The sequence below is a fragment of the Manacus candei genome, unplaced genomic scaffold, assembly GCF_025592945.1.
Source record: "Manacus candei isolate 608988 ecotype Guabito, Panama unplaced genomic scaffold, ASM2559294v1 h1tg000015l, whole genome shotgun sequence".
NCBI classification, from domain to species: Eukaryota; Metazoa; Chordata; class Aves; order Passeriformes; family Pipridae; genus Manacus; species Manacus candei.
This window is the reverse complement of record NW_026138063.1, coordinates 1217264-1236129: the sequence shown is the minus strand read 5'-3', so window position 1 is coordinate 1236129 and position 18866 is coordinate 1217264. Positions and strand designations below refer to the sequence as shown.

The following is an 18866-nucleotide window of genomic DNA, read 5'->3' as shown; positions in this document are numbered from 1 at the left end:
GCTTTTGAGTTGTTTTTTGGGTGGTGGTTGTTTTTTCCCCTTGCAATCCCCACTAGAAGCTGCAATGATTTATATAGAAGTCAATATAATAGACTGAAATTAAATTTCTTCAGTTAACGCTGAGGGTTAACCTGGAGCTGAGCTGCTGCTTGGCCCCCATTGCCCTCAGAGTTTTAAGCTCTTGCTCCAAGTAAGGGTCAATACCATCTCCTTTTCAATTAAAAAAAGTTGGGAATTAATCTATTTTTAATACACTGCTGGATTCCCACGTACGTGCGAAGGGGAAGGGAGAACATTAAATTGTACCTCCAGAGGGAGGGAAATTAGTCTGCTACTGGGAAGATAATTCTCTTAAATTAATAAAGCTGTTAACTGTGTGCTGGTCGAAGCCTTTGTAACAATGAACATTAGTTAACTTTCACAGCTGATAATGCAGAGCTGTGGGACGTTTCCAGGGCAGGGGAAGGTACATGGGGAGGTGGCTGGGACTGGCCAGTGTCCCCTTGGAGAGGCTGGGACACTGTAGTGGATTGGTTAGAAATGCGAGGACATATGAACATGGCTAAGGCTATGGATGAGCTGCTAAAGTATAAGACGCAGTCTGACTAGGCCCATGAGAAAGTCTGAGATAGCAGGGCCATGAGAAAGCGGCAGTGTCCTTGGGTATCCTAAATTGAGCTGAGAAACAGAGCTAGGCATTACCAAAACAAAGGCACTTAACGAGCCACCTGTGTAAACAGTGGGAAGCAGTTAAGATGATATCACCACCTAACCGAGCACCAATAATGAGCCTGATTTCTGTAATATTCATGAACCTATTATAGAGTGTATATTAAGCTACTGTCAATCTACAATAAACGAAGTTCCTGGATTCTCATATTGAGGTGTCTAGAGCTTTCCGTCGCGACGTTATACTGGCGCCCGTGGACAGGGACCAAGTGGGGGTCCCTAGGAGGTCAAGTCGGATCTCCTGGGTTGGAGTCAAGTCGGACTCCCGAGAGCCAAGTCGGGTTCTCGCAGCCGTGGTCGGACGTAGGAGTTTTTGTCGGTCTTGCCGTGCAGCACAAGAAGGCGAAAGGGCTGGACGAAAAAGAGCTCAACTTGCCGCCGCCGGACGCCTCCCTTTCGGGGATTTCGGACGGCGAAAGAGTTAAGTTCCGTGCTTCCAGGGCCCGGCGCCCGGGACGACTCCTGAAGAAGGAGGCCCGCCGACAAAGCCGCAAAGTCTCGTGGTAAGGGCTGCACAAAGCGTGGTAACACGTTTTTTAGGTAATAGAGGGACAGGCGGCACTATCATTGCTCCAATGCTTTCTGGGAAAGCGGGGAGTTAAGACGAACTGGCTTTGCGGCAGATGCTGCTTTCATGTAAGGGCCAGGGATATGAAGCGAACACTGTAACTGCCTTTACTATCTCTACTTGGAAAGAACTTAGTGATAAACTCTTTACTGCTGCCTGTAAGGGAGAAAAAGTTGCTGCTTCCCTCCTTACAATTTGGCGATTGTTATCTGGAACAGTCAAAGGCATTAAAGCACAGTCTGAGGACATTAGGATGCTACTGGATACCATCATACGGAGAAATCGTGTAAAAAGGGAGTCGAGCGGAGTTGAAGGGAGCCGGAGCGGGACCAGAGATCACGGAACGGGGCCGGAAACAACGGAGCGGCCCCGCCAACATGAACGCGGTGCCGGCGTCTCGGCAGTGCATATCCAGGACGATCGGAGACGACAGCTGCAGCGTGAAAGTACTGCTGATGGACCAGGGACGAACTTTACGAACACTATGACTGAGTTCCACCTTAAGACACTTCCAGCTTTTCATCTGAACTGTGCAGCGGGACTGCGCTGCACATTTGTGGCTGTGTTCATGGCGCTGGGTGCTTGCGCCGGGCAGCGGGGCAGTGGCGGTGGTCGCGCCGCCTGCGTGTCCCCGGCTCGGAGCGCTCCCGGATGCCGCAGAGCCGGGGGCCGGTGATATCGCTCGGAGCGGTGCGCGGCCCCGGCTCGGAGCGGTGCGCCCGAGTGCGTGCACGCCGGCGGCCCCGGGCGCGGCGGGGGGGCTCTGTGTCCCCCGCACTGCTGACAGCCATGGTCCCGGGGGGTGTGCGTTCCCCTTCCCTTCTTTGCAGCGAGTGGTTTTTCCCTGGTGCTGCTCCTCTTCCTAGAGTTAATGACGGTAGCAAAAACATTGGGGGGTGCAGTCGGGGGAGGGGGAAGCTGTTTCTCTTTTTCCCCGTTACACCAATCACCCCTTCTCTGAAACGTGCCTGTTTGCAGCTGTTCTCTCCCTCTCCTATGTTTTTGTCTTTTCTTAAGCAGACCCTGTGATTAAGTTCCTTCTGCTGATCTCTCTGGGTGAGCCCAGCCCCTCCTTCCCCTCCTTCGTCCTTCGGCAATGAGGAGCGTGGGGGGAGGCAAAGACGGTAAAACACGGAAAAAAGGGAAAAGAGAAAAAACAACTTAAAATTAACAATATCCCAACTTATAAATCAAATAAGATTGCATTGTTTTTACAGCAATAGGTGTTAAGCATGCAGTGTGCTCATGGCATTCTCAAATGTTTTCTTCAAAAACAGAAAGGGAGACTGACGAAAAATCCTTTGAAGTAAGATTAGAAATAACGCGACATCCGTGCTTAGCTTTTGCATATTGCAGAAGGTTGTTAAGAATTTCCTATAGTTTGCCATGAAATTTGGCTGTTTCCCCCAGGGGCAGGGTGCAGGTAGAAGATTTGGAGACGGAACGATGAGACAGAAGGGGATATAGTCTTCCCCCTGCAAAAGTAGCTTTATTGCCTTTATGATAAAATATCATTGCTCTATAAGAAGCGTTGAAGATTTCCAAGATAATATTCTGTTCTTTCTTGCTGTATTTCTCTTTTACATGGAGAGTTATGCAGGATTTGCAGATTGCTGATGGCGGCTATGCCATAAATTTCCTTTGAATTATGAAACTGACAAGAAGTGCACAGCCAATGACCACTTGAAAATGTGTGTGTGATTGAGGAGTGTGTCTGAGGTGGCCACCTGAATGTTGTGTGAAAGAAAAAAGCTACATGAATGTGTGAATGTGTAAACTTAAAAATACTTTCTGCCGGTATCAAGATTTTAGAGATGTTTAACGTGATTCTGTTGAACCATAGTGATTCCTTATTCTGAATGGGCTCTAAGTTATACAATGGATATTGACAGTTATTGTAATCTTAGTAATAGCTCGTGTTGCCTTTTCTTGTATTACTAGACGTCTAAATACTACGACAAAGAAAGCATTGTTGGCACGAAATAAAAACGGGGGAATTTGTAGTGGATTGGTTAGAAATGCGAGGACATATGAACATGGCTAAGGCTATGGATGAGCTGCTAAAGTATAAGACGCAGTCTGACTAGGCCCATGAGAAAGTCTGAGATAGCAGGGCCATGAGAAAGCGGCAGTGTCCTTGGGTATCCTAAATTGAGCTGAGAAACAGAGCTAGGCATTACCAAAACAAAGGCACTTAACGAGCCACCTGTGTAAACAGTGGGAAGCAGTTAAGATGATATCACCACCTAACCGAGCACCAATAATGAGCCTGATTTCTGTAATATTCATGAACCTATTATAGAGTGTATATTAAGCTACTGTCAATCTACAATAAACGAAGTTCCTGGATTCTCATATTGAGGTGTCTAGAGCTTTCCGTCGCGACGTTAGGACACTGCCCTGGGATTTCAGGGACCTGTCAGGAGCATGTCCGGGTGTTTATTGCAGGCCAAAACCATGGGATGGTTTGGGTTGGAGGGACCTTAAAGCCCATCTAGTCCCACCCCCTGCCATGGGCAGGGACACCTTCCACTGGACAAGGATGCTCCAAGCCCTGTCCAACCTGGCCTTGGACACTCCCAGGGCTGGGGCAGCCACAGCTTCTCTGGGCAACCTGTGCCAGGGCCTCCCCACCCTCCCAGGGAAGGATTTCTCCGCAGTATCCCACCTAACCCTGCCCTCCCTCAGCCCAAGGCCATCCCAGCATTACCCAGGACTGGTGTCTGCCCCAGGGATAGATTCCAGAGGTACCTCTGTCCCAGGTGTGCAGCCAGCCCAGGTCCCACGTGTCCCTGCTCCGTGTCACCGGCCCTCGCCCCTCCTGGGGACAGCAGGAGAGTCTCCCTGTGGAACAACACACACCCCCTTCCACGTCCAGCACTGCTGGCTCTGAGCAGCTCTCGCTGTCAGTAACAGTCTGCAGGGATAAATTAGATGCACAAATTGCTTTTATTGTGTCCAAGCAGGATCCATCGGACTGCAGGTCTCATATACGGCAGGAGTCATTTACACAGACCACAGCTTCGAATACAGGAGGAGACAACTCAGCCCTGGGGGCTGCTCACCTGGCCCAGGTGAGCCCTGGGCTTGGGGACTAAAGTACAAGGGTCCTACAAATACTGTACAGAGCTGTGTCCCAGGAAGGACATGAGAAATACAGACTGAAATCATAGGAGTCATACAGAGCAAATCCACGGGAAAGTACAACGTGGTTCTTCAGCTGGGCAAATTAATATGTACATCCTTGCTATCAACTCCTGTAAATGCTCACAAAAATCTGTTTAAAATGAGTCTATGCATTTACTTATCCCCGATTCCAAAATAAAGCAGATGTAGCCTTTCAAAATACGTACCTGATTTTTCCTGGGAGTTTCTCAGCAGTTATATATATATATTTATAAGTGTCTATATCCATAAAAGCTCCTGAATATTGAAATTTGCAGTAGCTCTGTCTACAAGCAGGCAGAAGTAGAGGCAGGTTTCTATATATGCAAAACCCAATATTTAATCATGGCTTTCTTGGTTTAAGGTTTATGGAGAAGTAGAATTTTGCAGAGAGCTGTTGGTTCAGTAACCTGACATGCGAGGCTGGGTTTCCTAACACTGCTCAGGGATGTTTCCCAGGAGCACTCCACAGCTGGAATAACTGTACAGTTAGGAGCTGAACTATCTAAGTTCTAACTAATTCTCTGTCTTACAGCTTTTATTCAACTACAAACAAAACCTAAAGCTTATATTCAGCATATAAAAGCAAACAAAGTCTGAGCTTGCCCCTTCCATCTGTTAACCTGAAGAAACTTTATAGTTGAGATTTCCCAAACGTGGTTTTATTAAAACCTGAAGTTGTATCTGGCTTTTCTTCATTGAAAAAATAGATCTGTACATCCTTCTTTAATTACCAAGTACCTGAAGGTTATAAATTATTAATTTTTTTTTTTTTTTTGCTTTACAAGTGTTTTTCACAGCACAAGCATGAGGTGCAAAAGAGGAAAGTAAAAATTAATGAATTCGGTCGAAGGTAAGAAAATACGAGATTATTCTCGGTTAGAAGAGAGATCAACTGTGCTTTTAGATTTCACTGCAGATTAGTAGCAAGAGCACACATCTCGAAGGGTCCAGTGACAGGAGACACCGAGCAGCAGGTGCTGAATGATTCTCATGACCAGAGATTAACTCGGGGCTGTACTGCTGTACAGAGCACTTGGAAACCATGCAGTCCAGGGAGCTCATGCATTGCATTAGGATCTGTAGTCCTTCTTGCTGTAGGGCTTGTTGCCCAGAATATTATCTATTTCATTCACGATGTGGGATGTCATCTTTGGAAGGACCTGAGGGTAGAAGGAAGCCCGTGTTTAATCAAGGTTGTTCTAAATTTAAACCCAGATTTTATCAAATAACATTTCCTCTGGGGTTTTTTTTGCGTGACAGATATTAAACATTCCTCTAATAACTCTCTCCCAATAAAGGAGGAACCGCTGGAATGTCTTTACTCAATGAGAGAATCATGGCAATGCCTCTGAACTCGATATGTGGAGTATTGCTGGGCTGCAGTGGAAGGACAGCAGAAGGAGAGGAGGCTGATTGTGGCAAACTACAGAGATTAATTAAGGTGGGTGCAGGTGACATGTGATAGCACAGAATCCATCACAACATGTCCTGGAATCGGGTCCCTGTCCCTTTCAGATACATTAAACCTGCTAGTGACACCATAGATTTGCCTAATTAAGGTGAATAAATAGAATTGCAAGACAAAATACCAAGTACTAACACTAAATGAAGAGAAGGAGGGTGCTGAGGTGTGGGGGTGTTACCCTCAGGGAGCTGAGCAGAGCTAATCCCCATGGAGGGGCCACCACCACCTGCACTTACCTGGATGGCTCCGAGGTTCTCTATCAGCTGCTCCGGGTTGGAAGATCCCAGAAGGACAGAGCTCACACCCTCATTCCTCAGGCACCATGCTGGAATAAAGGCACAACAAGGTCAGGAACGAGGTGGAGTGACATGGCCTTGCTCCAGAGCCTGAAGTTTGACAGAACCTCTGTTTGAAAACCACATCGTTCTCTTGTGTCTGTGGGCCCAAGGTGCTGAACTGTGGGGAAGGAGCAGGGAAACAGGCATGTTGGACCCCTGAGGAGGCCCTAAATACTCTGGCAATCACAGGCTCATGCTGGTGCTGGAAACAATCTTATTTCATGTAATTGTTGCCCAGAGAAGCTGTGGTTGCCCCGTCCCTGGAAGTGTCAAAGGCCAGGTTGGACGGGGCTTGGAGCAACCTGGAATAATAGAAGGTGTCCCTGCCCATGGCAGGGGGTGGAACTGACTGATCTTTACGCTCCCTTCCAACCCAAACCGTTCCAGGATAAATAATCCTTGAAGCATTTAAATAACAAACCCATCTCTAGCTGCAGGCCCAGCCCAAGCCACCCTTTGGCCTGTTCGAAAGACGACACATCTTTTCCTGCAGTGCCCTTCACCAACCCGTCCCTGCTGCCTGCACAGAGGAGAGGAGCAGCCCCAGAGCCCCCCAGGGTGCCCCCAGCCCAGACCCACCGACAGCCAGCTGGGGCAGGGTGCAGCCGAGGCGCTCGGCGATGGGCGACAGGTCCTTCAGCTTCCCCTGCTGCTTCCTGCCCTCCTCGCTGATGATCTTCTCCTTCAGCCACTGGTAGCACTGCAGGCCAAGCACACTGCGTTACTGCCAGCTTTCATCTTCCAAAACGGGCACTTCAAGCCCATTTATAATTACAGGCATAATCTATACATATATATATATATATATATCTATATGTGTAACAGCACTTGAAAAACCCTGTCCAACCCAGAAGGTCGTGGGGGCTGAATGACACAAAGTTTTGCTACCCAAAGCAATTAGGACAGGACCAGAATGTCCCTGGATCTATGTCACCTCAGCTTTATGCAGCTGACGGACTCGCTCCAGAACCTGTAACCTCCTAACTTTTCTTTTTGGACCATTGAATCCCATCACAGAGCAGAGGAAAAAAAAAAAGGGAAATATTGGTCAGCTTGAGAAGATTTTGACCCAAACCCCTCCAAAAAAAAATTGTGAGGGAATATCTGATCTTGTTGGAGATTTTACAGTTCAAGATTAGAACATTAATTAAAGCAAAGTGGGATTTCAGTTCTCCCAGTTCCAGACTTGGAGGTTGGTTCTGCTGCACTCTCAGCAATTTAATTTGGACCCCTCTCACCATCCACCTTCTCCAATAGCCTTTACCAAGAGTTAATAATACATTTTGGTTTGAAAAAAAAAAAAAAAAAAGCAATGAAATAGCCCATTTCCTTTAAAAAGCACCAAACTGAGCAAACCCAACTCAGGGACCCCTGTCACTCTGCTGGTACTGCCAGGCAGTGCTGGCTTTTGCTCAGCTGGTACAGAGGCCCAGATCCCATTTTAGTTGGGTTTTTACCCAAATCCATGACATTTTAGTGCTCTGTGATCTTTCAAACCATTAAATCATGTGCCTGTGCCACAATAAGGGAGGAGACCCTGTAGCCCCCAAAAAGGATAAAATCAGGATAATTGTGGAGATTTCAATGATCTTTTGCAACGTTCATGGTTCCATGACTGGTGTCAGTGAGGAGCATTGAGCACCACAGACCCCCTGGGTGTGACAGCACCCAGCATCCTGCAGCCCCCCCTCCTGCCCCAGCCCCTCTCAGCCCCAGCTCTGTGTGGGGAACCCCAGCACTGTTCTAACCCAGATTCTCCTGCACTTGAAGAGTGGTTGCCAGAGAAACCGAGCGGATCCATCGATACCCAGCCCAGCCTTCTTTTCCCTTGGTTATTTCCCTGCCCTCACAAAGCAGCACATCTCAAACATGCCCCAAAGATACCTTGAGGGAAGCCCTTGAGCTCTCTGGGACCCCGTTGCCGTATTTCCCTGAGATGATCCCACAGGCCAGCGGGGACCACGTCATTGCTCCCACCCCTGCAGAGAGAACAGAGGAGGGCGTTTCAGGGGAGTGGGAGAGATCAGAGCTGTGCCAAAAGCAGGACTTTCAGTTAAAAAATGAAATAAAAGCAAAACAACTTCTGCTTGTTTCAATTGCCACTGGCAGCAACGTTCAGTCAATGTCTTCCAGGGAGATGCTGCTGTTGCCCTTGAGTATTTATTCAGATAATTAATATAATTAAAAAATAAAATAATTATTACTCCTTAATGCATCAGCAGCATCTCCCTGGAAGACACTGACTGCCTTAATCATCCAAGAAGCCTTTTTCAGGAGCCTCCAGCCCCATCCCGGCTCCTGCAGCAGTGAAGCACCTGAATTCCTGACCAGGCACCTCCTCTGCCTTCCACCATCACATCCTTCCTGCTGGCAGGGACCAGCTCCCAACCCCTGCTCCTCAGATGCCTGGGAGAGGCACAAGGAGGTATTGGTGGCTTTGGATACAGGGGAGGGATGGCACTTTCATGGGCCACACAAGTCTCAGAGAGTAAGAAACAGTCATGGTAATTAATAATTAATATATTTCTTAATATACTATATTAATATATAATATTGAGTAATACTTCTTTACCAGAGCCACAGTGAACTGGTTTTTCTTTCAGGTCTTTAGGAAGACACCTGTCTGTGTGCTGTTCCCACCTGGAGCCCCAGGTCCCTGCTCTCTCTCTTTCTGGGGATGCACGAGCCAAAAGGCACAGCAGCCTCAGACTCACCAATTTTGTGATATAGCTCTGGCAGCTGAACCTCTACTTTCTCTCTCTGGAACAGATGATATTCTGCTTGTTCACACACGGGTGGGATCATGTTGAACTGCCTGGCCACAGAGTAGGCTTCCTGGGGGGGAGAAAGCAGCAGGAAAGCACTTCATTACATGGAAGTGTCCTGCAGGACACACCAGCCAACACTCCTTGAGTGTACAGAGACAACCAACTCAAGTCTTCCCTTTAGCAAGGAGAAGAGGGACCAGCAGGATGCTCCTGGAATCTCGGAATCCCAGACTGGTTTGGACTGGGAGGGACCTCAAAGCTCATATTGTTCCACCCCCTGCCATGGGCAGGGACACCTCCCACTAGACCAGGTTGGCCACGAGCACAGATATCAAACCTGAAGATACCTTGAATTCCCCTGGAATTCCATCAAACCAAAATGACAGAAACCCAATTAAACCAGCCCAGACACCCAAACCCCCAGCTCAGCCCATCTTCTCCTGATCAACACCGGGCTCATTCTGGAACAGGTTCTTAAATTATTTGAAGTGGAAAGGTGCTGGATGGAGTGAAACTCCAGCAGCCCCAGAGCACCACCCAGTGCCAAGGCTTCCCTAGGGGTGCCTTACCATGATCTCCATGGCGCTCCAGCGGGACGTGCCCCAGTACATGGCCATGCCCTGGTTGATCACGTGCGTCATCGCCCGCACAATTTCTGCAGGAGGGAAGGAAAGGAGTATGAGAAGTGCCCAGAGGCCACGTTTCCAGCACCAAATCCTCCCAAATCCACTCACGAATTCCAAGAATGCTGACTGTCCTGAGCAGTTTGCACTGAACAACAATTCTGCTCTTTTCTTTTGCTCGAGCATGGATGAAAAAGCATTTTCAGTGCAAATATTGATATCTTGCCTACCAGCACCTCAGGAGAGTATTTCTTTTAAAATTTAGCACAAGGGGGCAGCACAGTGGAAAAATAAACTAGAGGATAAATTCAATTTGTTTTAACATTTGTTTACTAAAACCATATATCTGGGTCTGCTTGATTTTACCAGGAATACTGGGGTAGGGGGAGTAAAGTTGCAAAACTGGGTGGCTGAACCCCACTTCACCAAGGGCCCTGTCAGCCTCGTGTGTCAGCTCTGCAAAGCCCAGCACAGCTCCTGATGCAGCAGTGACATGGTCCTCGTTGTTCTTTGGGAAGCTGGAAGCTTGCAAGGCTGCACACCAGGACAGGAGCTTTGATTTCCTCCCTCCGACCTCTGCTGAGCAGCCCTGCCTTCTTGGGGGTGGGGGGAAGCCCACCATAAAGCTTAGTTTCATGGAATTACAGGATGGTTTGAGTTGGGAGGGACCTTAAAGCCCATCCAGTCCCACCCCATGCCGTGGGCAGGGACACCCTCCCCTAGCCCAGGTTGCTCCAAGCCCTGTCCAACCTGGCCTGGGACACTTCCAGGGATGGGGCAGCCACAGCTTCTCTGGGCAACCTGTGCCAGGGCCTCACCCCCCTCACAGGGAGGAATTCCTTCCCAATACCCCATCTAACCCTCTGGCACAGTTCCCACAAGCAGCCCCAAGCCAGAATTAACTGCCCTGGCCACAGTAAAATCCCTGTTTCTGGCTGGGCTCTCCCACTGCCCTTGGGAGTCAAGCAGTGCTGCGGGCACAGGCACTGCCCTGACCACCAACCACAGCATCTGAACTGGCAAAACTGGGCTTAACTCACTCTGAGAAGCAAAAGGAAACAGTTCTTGGTCACTGCTGCCCGTGCCACACCAGGCACCTCATGGTCAGCAGGCGCTGCCACGTCTCCCTGTGCTCTTCCTATGGGAAAGTGGGAAGGAACTGGTGCTCTCCACCTCCACCATTACCTCTGACCCATCACAAACCCTCTGGGGGGACGTGGGGCTGCCTGGAGGAGCCTGACATGCCTGTAAATCCCTGTGCTCTCCCTTGGATAAGGACTCCAGGCACCGCTGTCTCGAGATCAAGACGAGCTCCCCTTTACACCATCAGGATTCTCGTCCTACTTAGGGAAGAAAAGAGAAGGATCTTGGCAGCAAGGAGATTACACTGCCAGCCTGGGCCTTGTGTGAGATCCTGCTGCAGGCAGCCACGGGCAGCTCAGGGTGGGGAAATCTCCATTTAGAGCCTGGAGGGCTGGGCTTTGTTTGACACAGAGACCTGGCTTAAACCCAAACACTAATCCACCGATCTGAAGGAATCAGGAAAAGGAAATAAAAATCCCAAACAACGTTAAAGGCACCACTGAGACATAAAGGAAACTTCTGTTTCCTTCCAAAACAAACTCATTTCACTGAAGTGTAAATATAGAATCGTAGACTGATTGGGGTTGGAAGGGACCTCAAAGACCATCTCATTCCAACCCCTGCTGTGGGCAGGGACACCTTCCACCTGACCAGGTGTCCAGGGCTCCAGGATACCCCAAACGAGCTATTTCCAGCTGCCTCGTCTGAATATTGAATTAAAAATTGTTTTCCACTTGCTACCTTCCTCAGTCTCAGCCTGTAAGTGATCCTCCCCTCCCTTGCTCCCTCCCTGTCAGCACCAGCTTCTCCCTGGGCTTAGTTTTCTATTTTTGCCCTGCCACCATTTGGGAGCCTTGACAAACATTTCGTCATACGCCTCTTACACATCTCAGCCCCTGGTTGTTTTCATTTCTCCCACCTCTACTCCTTTCAAGAAAAACCCAAGTCAACTCAGAAAATATATGTACCTTCTTGTTTACAGAGCCCGCTCCCATGGGGATGGGATGTGGGAATAGCACATCCCTGGATCTCTTGGCCTGCCAGCTGGATGCCCAAATGGTACCATTTAGGAACAGGAGATTTTTTTTTTTTTTAGATATAAATAAATGTTTCAAATCCCAGAAAACAGTCCCTGGCAGCATAATAATAACAACTTTGAAGTAGCTTGAAGTTCCCTGGTAGGAATGTTGTCACCTTCCCTCCCTGCATTCCAGGGCTGTGGGTGCTGGATGTGCTGTGGGGTCCTGTGACAACAGGACCCCAGGGACCCTCCTTCCCCCCAGCTGGAGCTGCACTGCTGGAAAAGCCACTTGGGATGAAGAAAAAGCATCTGCCTGCCCAGCTGGGGGATCAGACCTTCAGGTTGGACAGGACTTGGAGCAGCCTGGTCTGGTGGAAGGTGTCCCTGCCCACGGCAGAGGGGTTGGAATGAGATGAACTTTAAGGTCCTTTCCAACCCACACCACTCCATGACTTCCTTGTGGGAAAAGCACAGGCATGTATGGTGCTGGAGCAGGGCTGTGTGCCTGGGGAAGGCAGCACAGCTCTCCCTGCACGGGGAGAGCAGCACCACCAGATGGTTCAGCAGATGCTCTGGGATAGAAGTGGCTTAGTAGGTGAACCACAAAAAAAGCAGGAAGAACATGGGAAGAGTCTCCACCGTGCCATTCATAATAAAAATGTCCCTTTTTTCACCCTGCCCCGGTCTCACCAGGTTCCACAGCCCGTGCCCGGCTGCCAAGGCCGCGCTGCCGGCGGGATCCGCAGCATCCCCAGCGCTGCCAACGCCGGGATCAGCTGGGAACACATCCTGCTGCCTGTGACACTGACTGAGCACAGAGGTCACTCCTCCCTCCTGGACACAACGTGCCATGTGCTCGGCCTCAGCAGCAGCTGAGGAATCCACACTGCTCCTCAGCTCCCAGGCCTGAGGAATCCACACTGCTCCTCAGCTCCCAGGCCTGAGGAATCCACACTGCTCCTCAGCTCCCAGGCCTGAGGAATCCACACTGCTCCTCAGCTCCCAGGCCTGAGGAATCCACACTGCTCCTCAGCTCCCAGGCCTGAGGAATCCACACTGCTCCTCAGCTCCCAGGTCTGAGGAATCCACACTGCTCCTCAGCTCCCAGACCTGAGGAATCCACACTGCTCCTCAGCTCCCAGGTCTGAGGAATCCACACTGCTCCTCAGCTCCCAGGCCTGAGGAATCCACACTGCTCCTCAGCTCCCAGACCTGAGGAATCCACACTGCTCCTCAGCTCCCAGGCCTGAGGAATCCACACTGCTCCTCAGCTCCCAGGCCTGAGGAATCCACACTGCTCCTCAGCTCCCAGGCCTGAGGAATCCACACTGCTCCTCAAATCTCAGGCCGGTCCCTGAGCCTCAGCTGCTGGCTCTGACTGGCACCCACGGGCTGTGCCAGGGCCCACAGCCCCATCTTCCCTAGGAAATGGGTGTCACAACTCCTACATGGAGCCAGGAGCTTGCAGGGGGCCTGTCAAGCTCCAGGTTTGTTTGATTTCCAAGTGCCCTCCACGGCAGCTCCTGCAGCCTGCAAGTCTTTCCTCCTGCTCTGTGTGTTTAGCTGGGAGGCTGCTCTGCCACAGGGAGTGGCTGCATTCACTCCAGAGGGAGGAGAGGAGGAATGGGAATTGTGCCCATTAAATAGGGCACTGACCCCAAAACACACTGCTGGGGGCTCCTGGCTAGCTGGGCTATGCCCATGTGCCAGACACACAGATTTGGTTATCAGTGACTCTGAAATGCAACTGAAGCACAAAGTCACAGATCCTGCAAGTCCCTCAGTTCATCCCCTGATTTACCAGTCTGGATTTAACAAGGAACATTCCCCACCAGCCCAGCCCTGGGCAGAGCATCACTGCTGGCTGTGCTGGGAGACCCTACTCTGTCCTGCCTTAAATCCAAACACAAACCCACTTCACCTGAAGGATTCAAGAAAAAGAAATAAAACCCCAAACAACGTTAAAGCCACTACTGGGAAACTTCCATTTCCTTCCAAAATATATAAATACATTTCAATAAATATGGAGTCATGGAATGGTTTGGGAAAGGACCTTAAAGACCATTTAGTTCCAATCCCCTGCCATGAGTATGGACACCTTGCATGGCCAGGCACACATGTCTCCAGGACACCAAAAATGAGATATTTCATATTTAAACTGCCCCAACTGAATATTTAATTAAAAATTGGTTTTCATTTCCTACCCTCCTCGGTCTCAGCCCCTAAGCCAGGATCAGGGGGAACCTTTAAGCCAAGCCTGCACCAACCTTCCATGGGGGTGTTGTTGTCCGGCCGGTTGGCAAAGACCACGTCCACATATTCCAGCTGCAGCCTCTGGAGAGAAGCCTTCAGCCCTGGGAATGGGAGAGCAGAGACAAGACAGGCAGGGTCAGAGGGAGGCGGAGCTGGCAGCACAGAACAGAGCCAAAATGGGGTGAAAATAAGCTTGGTGTATTTAAATGTACATATTATGTATATATACACACACACAACCATCCAGGATATGAGAGGGATGCTGAATAGCATTGTCCCATGTCACTGCAGTCATATGAAGAAGGAAGCACCAGCTTGGCCACATGCAGGGCCCCCTCCTTCCACGAGAATTTGCTTTATTTTTGGATTCCCCTCAGATCCGGGTTGAACAGCCCCTGGGTACCGAGCGTGTCCATGTCAGCTGCCAGGGACTGGGTTCTGTGTCCTGCTCCTGTCCTGAGCTAATTTCATCTTTCAGATTTTGTCACAGAGCCTTTCTGGGCAAGTCCTTGCTCCACCCCCACCTCAAGATAGGTGGCTGCAGGGGGACACTCCAGGGATGCAATCCCAGAGGGAAGGTTGATGCCTTGTGATGAGCAGGTGAAGCACCAGGGAGGGTTTTACCTCTTGTCAGAGGGGGCTGTGCCCACCAACACTGAGCAAGGGGCAGAGGGAGTTTGGCAGAGCAAGTCAAGGCACTTTGCAGCTCAGTCCATAACTGTCCAGGCTTTGACAGCCTCTCTGGGAGGATCTGATGGGAGATGGCATTGAAACCCTACAGATATATACATATATAGATATATACACACGTGTGTATGAGAGAGGGAGAGCGAAGAAGAAGATGGGCATTTTATCCATCTCAGAATTCAGCAAACATTTTCAGCCTCCTCTATTTTGACTCGTTCTTCATGAACATTCATAAAAACATTTTGTTCTTGGGAAGATTTATAGAAAATAAGTGTCAGAAATCCTCCTCTCTCTCACGTACACAGACATATATATATATACAGACATATATGTGTATAAAATAGCTAACATTGACCTTAACATCGTTTGCTCTGTGTTCTGTGAAGTTTTTCCAACTGCTGCCAGGGTTTTTCCATCATTTCGTGAAGCAGCTCCCCAAGAAATGAAAACGGATGGGTTTGCAGCACCTGTGACATGGCTGCCCCTTTCCTGAGCACCTGAGTCCGGTGTCACCACCTCACAGAAGGTTATTCAAACAAAAACTCAACAAAATGCTGCCAAAAAGCTTTCTCCAGCATTACCTTAGTCTGAAAGTCACATCCTAATGTAGCTGAATCCTGCAAACACTCCATGGTGAAAACTTTCCAGGGCAATCCCAGGTGTATGGAAAATTCACCATGCTCCAGGGATGCTCCTGATCAGGATCAGGAAGGAGGAGGATGGAAGGAGCCAAACCTGTGCCCTGGGAAGGGACTGCTCTGCTTTTGGCCACGCTCATCCCACGTGACCTGCTTGGGACAGCACTGGTCAGGGCGGGATGAGGGGCAGTGACATCCTGGGTGAGGGTGGGAGATGTAATATTTGTCACATAATCCATATTTTCCACATAATCTGTATCCAGTTAGGCAGGGTAAGGCAGCACATGGCATCGCTCAGCGGGATGGGGGAACGGATGAAGGGAGCCAGGTGAGGGAATGTACAACAAAACTGAGCACCTGAGGACAAACAGCACTGAGAGCAAACCTCAGCCGTGCCAGCCAGGGCCTGGCACCCCTCCAGAGGCTATTTCTGCAGGCTGACATCATGCCCACATCCTCACCCTCATCCCTCCCTGCTCGTGCCACCACAAGCTGCCGCCGGGAAGAGCTGGGGGTGCCCGGGGAGCAGCTTCCTGCAGCAAACCCCAAAGGTCACCGAGCAGGGGGGCTGGGAGTGCAACTCATTTGCTCATACTTCTTGAAAAAGGCCAAAATAATCCTTTGGTGTGTTTTGGGCCCTTCACAGCCAAGTCTGGGAACTGCCCACGTGGGGTTGGCACAGGGAGCACCAGGATCAGACAGACCTGGCTCATGGCAGAGCTGCTGTCCTGGTTCCAGCTGCATCCCACCCTGCACCCACCCAGCCAGGGCACCCAGGCACGGCCAGACCCCACCCTGGGCCACAGGTACCTTCAATGATGTGTTTCCTTGAGAGGCCTCTCTCCGTTTCAGCTCTGCAAGGGAAAAACAGGAACAGGGCTGTGAGAGACCAGAGGTGCCAACAACTGGGGAGCACTCACTGACTCCTGTTCTGACTTAAACAGCCCCAAAATCAGAATAACAGACTGGTTTGGGCTGGAAGGGACCTTAAAGACACTTACTTTCCACCCCAGTACAGCTTTGTTGTTATGACCAGACTGGACCTCCTGCAAACAAAGCAGAAAAAAAATTATTATTAAATAAAAGTAATATAAATAACCAAGCAGGATGCTGCCCATCAATAACTTCTGAAATCTAGGAACAGGATTTCTGCTGGCAGCACTCAAACAGGAAAGAGCAGGAGTGAACCACTGAGGAGACACCGACTCCAGTGTTGACTTGGGGGGAATTACCTCTAAATTGAGGGAACTTTGGCATCCCCTGAGCAAACAGGAGCTTCCATTTGTGTCAGGGAATGGCACCACTGTGCGTAGGGAGCTATTCCTCAGACATGTGCTTTAAGCAGCAGAGGGGATCCAAGCTTTAATTTTTTTAGAAGATGGAAAGTGAAGCATCCTGAAGGCATTTTGGCAAAATATATATTCATAAATATTTAGGGCATGAGGAAATGGAATGAAGCTGCATGAGGGGAAGCTGGGATTGGACATTAGGACAGGGGTCCAGAAATCAAAGCTAATTCAAGTGAAGCAACCAAAAAAACCTCCAAACATTTTGAATTACAGCATGAGCAATCTCCAGACCTTTAACCAAGGGCTACAGCACTATTCCCTCCTGCCAGCCATGCCCAGTGCTTCTCATTATCATGCAGTCTTCCCAGAGTCATTAAAACTCAAGTGATCCATCTGAATAAATCTATAAACTCCTACATGATGTTAAATCAAGGATTTATCATTCTCCAACCACCTTGCTGCATAACCAGACACGTACAAAACCATTTCTCCACCCTTAATTGGACTTTTTTTCTTCCACAGCATGCAGAATATTTCTTACTGAACCATCACTCACCCCCCTAACACAGGGATGCTGATTTTGGAGGCAGCACTGCTAGAACCATCCTTCAGTCAGTCTGGCTATGACACACTGGAGGTCTTAAAAGATTATGTAAATGCTCTTTAAACTGCACAACATATGCTAATGTGCATCGTTTGAATTAGGTATCACCTCCTGCCAGGCTCCCCGAGATGAAGGCCTGTCACAGTCACAGCTTTGCATCCTTAATCCACACCTTAGGGGCACATCACCCACCCAATGGGTGCTGGACACACTCCCAGGCTGTGTTGGGTGACATGACAGTCCCACAGGGGGCTCACAGCCTCCTGAAGCCACTGTGCACTCCCAAAACATCCAGGGGAGTGCTTTTGTTTGGCACTGGAGAGCTCTGGCTGCTCCCTGAGTGACTGTCACACAGCAGCACCCGCTCCTGGGATGGCACCACCCAACAGTCCAGAAGGATTGTCTTATGCCAAAGGGTTCTGCTTGTTTGTGGGGGACAGGGAATGCCATACAGTACCTCCAGCCCTTCTTCTTCAGGATGTTGCCCAGGATGACCTCAGCCCTGTGCAGGAGAGAGCCCGGCGTGAGGGAGGCAGGAGGATGCTCAGCACCACGGACACCATCGCCCCCATCACCCGACCTGTGCCCTCCACGCCAGCCTGCAGCTCTCCCCTCCCCTCCTGACGTGACCCCCACCAGGGACAGATCCTCTCTGTCAACCCAAAGCATCTTGTCCACCCATTCCTGCAGGGACAGACTCACATCCCTGATCCCCACATCTGCTGGACCCCAATCTGGGAAGCAGAGTCGCTCTGGCCCCACAGCAGGGACACGATGTCCCAGCCCACCTTCCACACCGAACACGAGCCATATAAATCATCCCCAGGCAGATTTATTAGGGATGGATGCTTCCCCCACTCCACAGTGACACTAAGAGCATTAGCTCCGCTGCAGCCAGAGCTGTTCCCCCCGGGATCCGTGCCGGGAGCTGTCACAGGTCCCGGCCATTCATCACCATTAAGATCCACTCAGACTTTTCATTTATTCAGGATATTTTTCTCCCTGTGCCAACAGCAAGGGGCACGAGAGATACAATCCAATCTGTGCAGAGTACAAGAGGATTTGGGAAATTTATCTGATTTTCTTTCTGAGCGCTCCAAATACAAAGGTTTCCCAGGGAGAGAGGGGCTCTCTGAGCACCGCCAGAGCCCAAAGCAGCACCCAAACCATCACCAGGGGCTGTGCCACAGGGAAGAGCAGAGCCAGTGTCCTGCCCACAGAACCAGAAGGTCCCTCAGGTCCCTCCCAAGCCACCCCCAGGAGCAGGACCCCGGCACTCACTTGCCGGCCGCGTACACCTCGGCCGTGTCGAACAGGTTGACGCCGCTCTCGTAGGCGATGGTCATCAGCTGCTCGGCCACCTGGGGCAGGGAGGGAGGGAGGGGGGACAGGGGTCACATCCCGAGCCAGCAATCCCCTCTCACACCAGGAAAGGTCCTTGAGGGCAGCAAAGGGGCTCCAGCAGGGCTGGGAGGGGTGTGAGCATCCCCTGCCCAGGGGAGACCCTTGGACAGGGCACCCAGGGGGTCCTGCACTGGCCAGAGAGGCACCACAACATGGATTGGCACCAATTTCCATTTGACTCACCCTGGCAGGAATTAGTCTCTTCCCACAGGAGCTTTCTAACAGGAA

General features: G+C 50.2%; 1 protein-coding gene and 1 long non-coding RNA gene across 4 annotated transcripts in view; both read right to left on the bottom strand.

Annotated features, from left to right (window-relative positions):
* Nucleotides 1-806: 806 nt before the first annotated feature.
* LOC127468605 (uncharacterized) lies at nt 807-2666 on the bottom strand. Its single transcript, XR_007903610.1, has 2 exons — nt 2262-2666; nt 807-2155 (listed from the first exon to the last, which is right to left on the bottom strand). It is a non-coding gene; the product is annotated as an uncharacterized LOC127468605 (long non-coding RNA).
* A 1561-nt stretch (nt 2667-4227) lies between these two features.
* KCNAB1 (potassium voltage-gated channel subfamily A regulatory beta subunit 1) overlaps nt 4228-18866 on the bottom strand; it is a 62219-nt gene continuing 47580 nt past the window's right edge. For all 3 annotated transcript variants that reach the window (XM_051781874.1, XM_051781875.1, XM_051781876.1), the window contains exons 4-14: nt 18516-18595; nt 17692-17736; nt 16343-16387; nt 16152-16195; nt 14031-14117; nt 9606-9691; nt 8983-9103; nt 8153-8247; nt 6848-6968; nt 6167-6255; nt 4228-5625 (exon numbers count right to left, since the gene is read on the bottom strand). In XM_051781874.1, the coding sequence (XP_051637834.1) occupies nt 5536-5625; nt 6167-6255; nt 6848-6968; nt 8153-8247; nt 8983-9103; nt 9606-9691; nt 14031-14117; nt 16152-16195; nt 16343-16387; nt 17692-17736; nt 18516-18595 (903 nt within the window). In that variant the 3' untranslated portion in view covers nt 4228-5535. The remainder of the gene's footprint in view (nt 5626-6166; nt 6256-6847; nt 6969-8152; nt 8248-8982; nt 9104-9605; nt 9692-14030; nt 14118-16151; nt 16196-16342; nt 16388-17691; nt 17737-18515; nt 18596-18866) is intronic.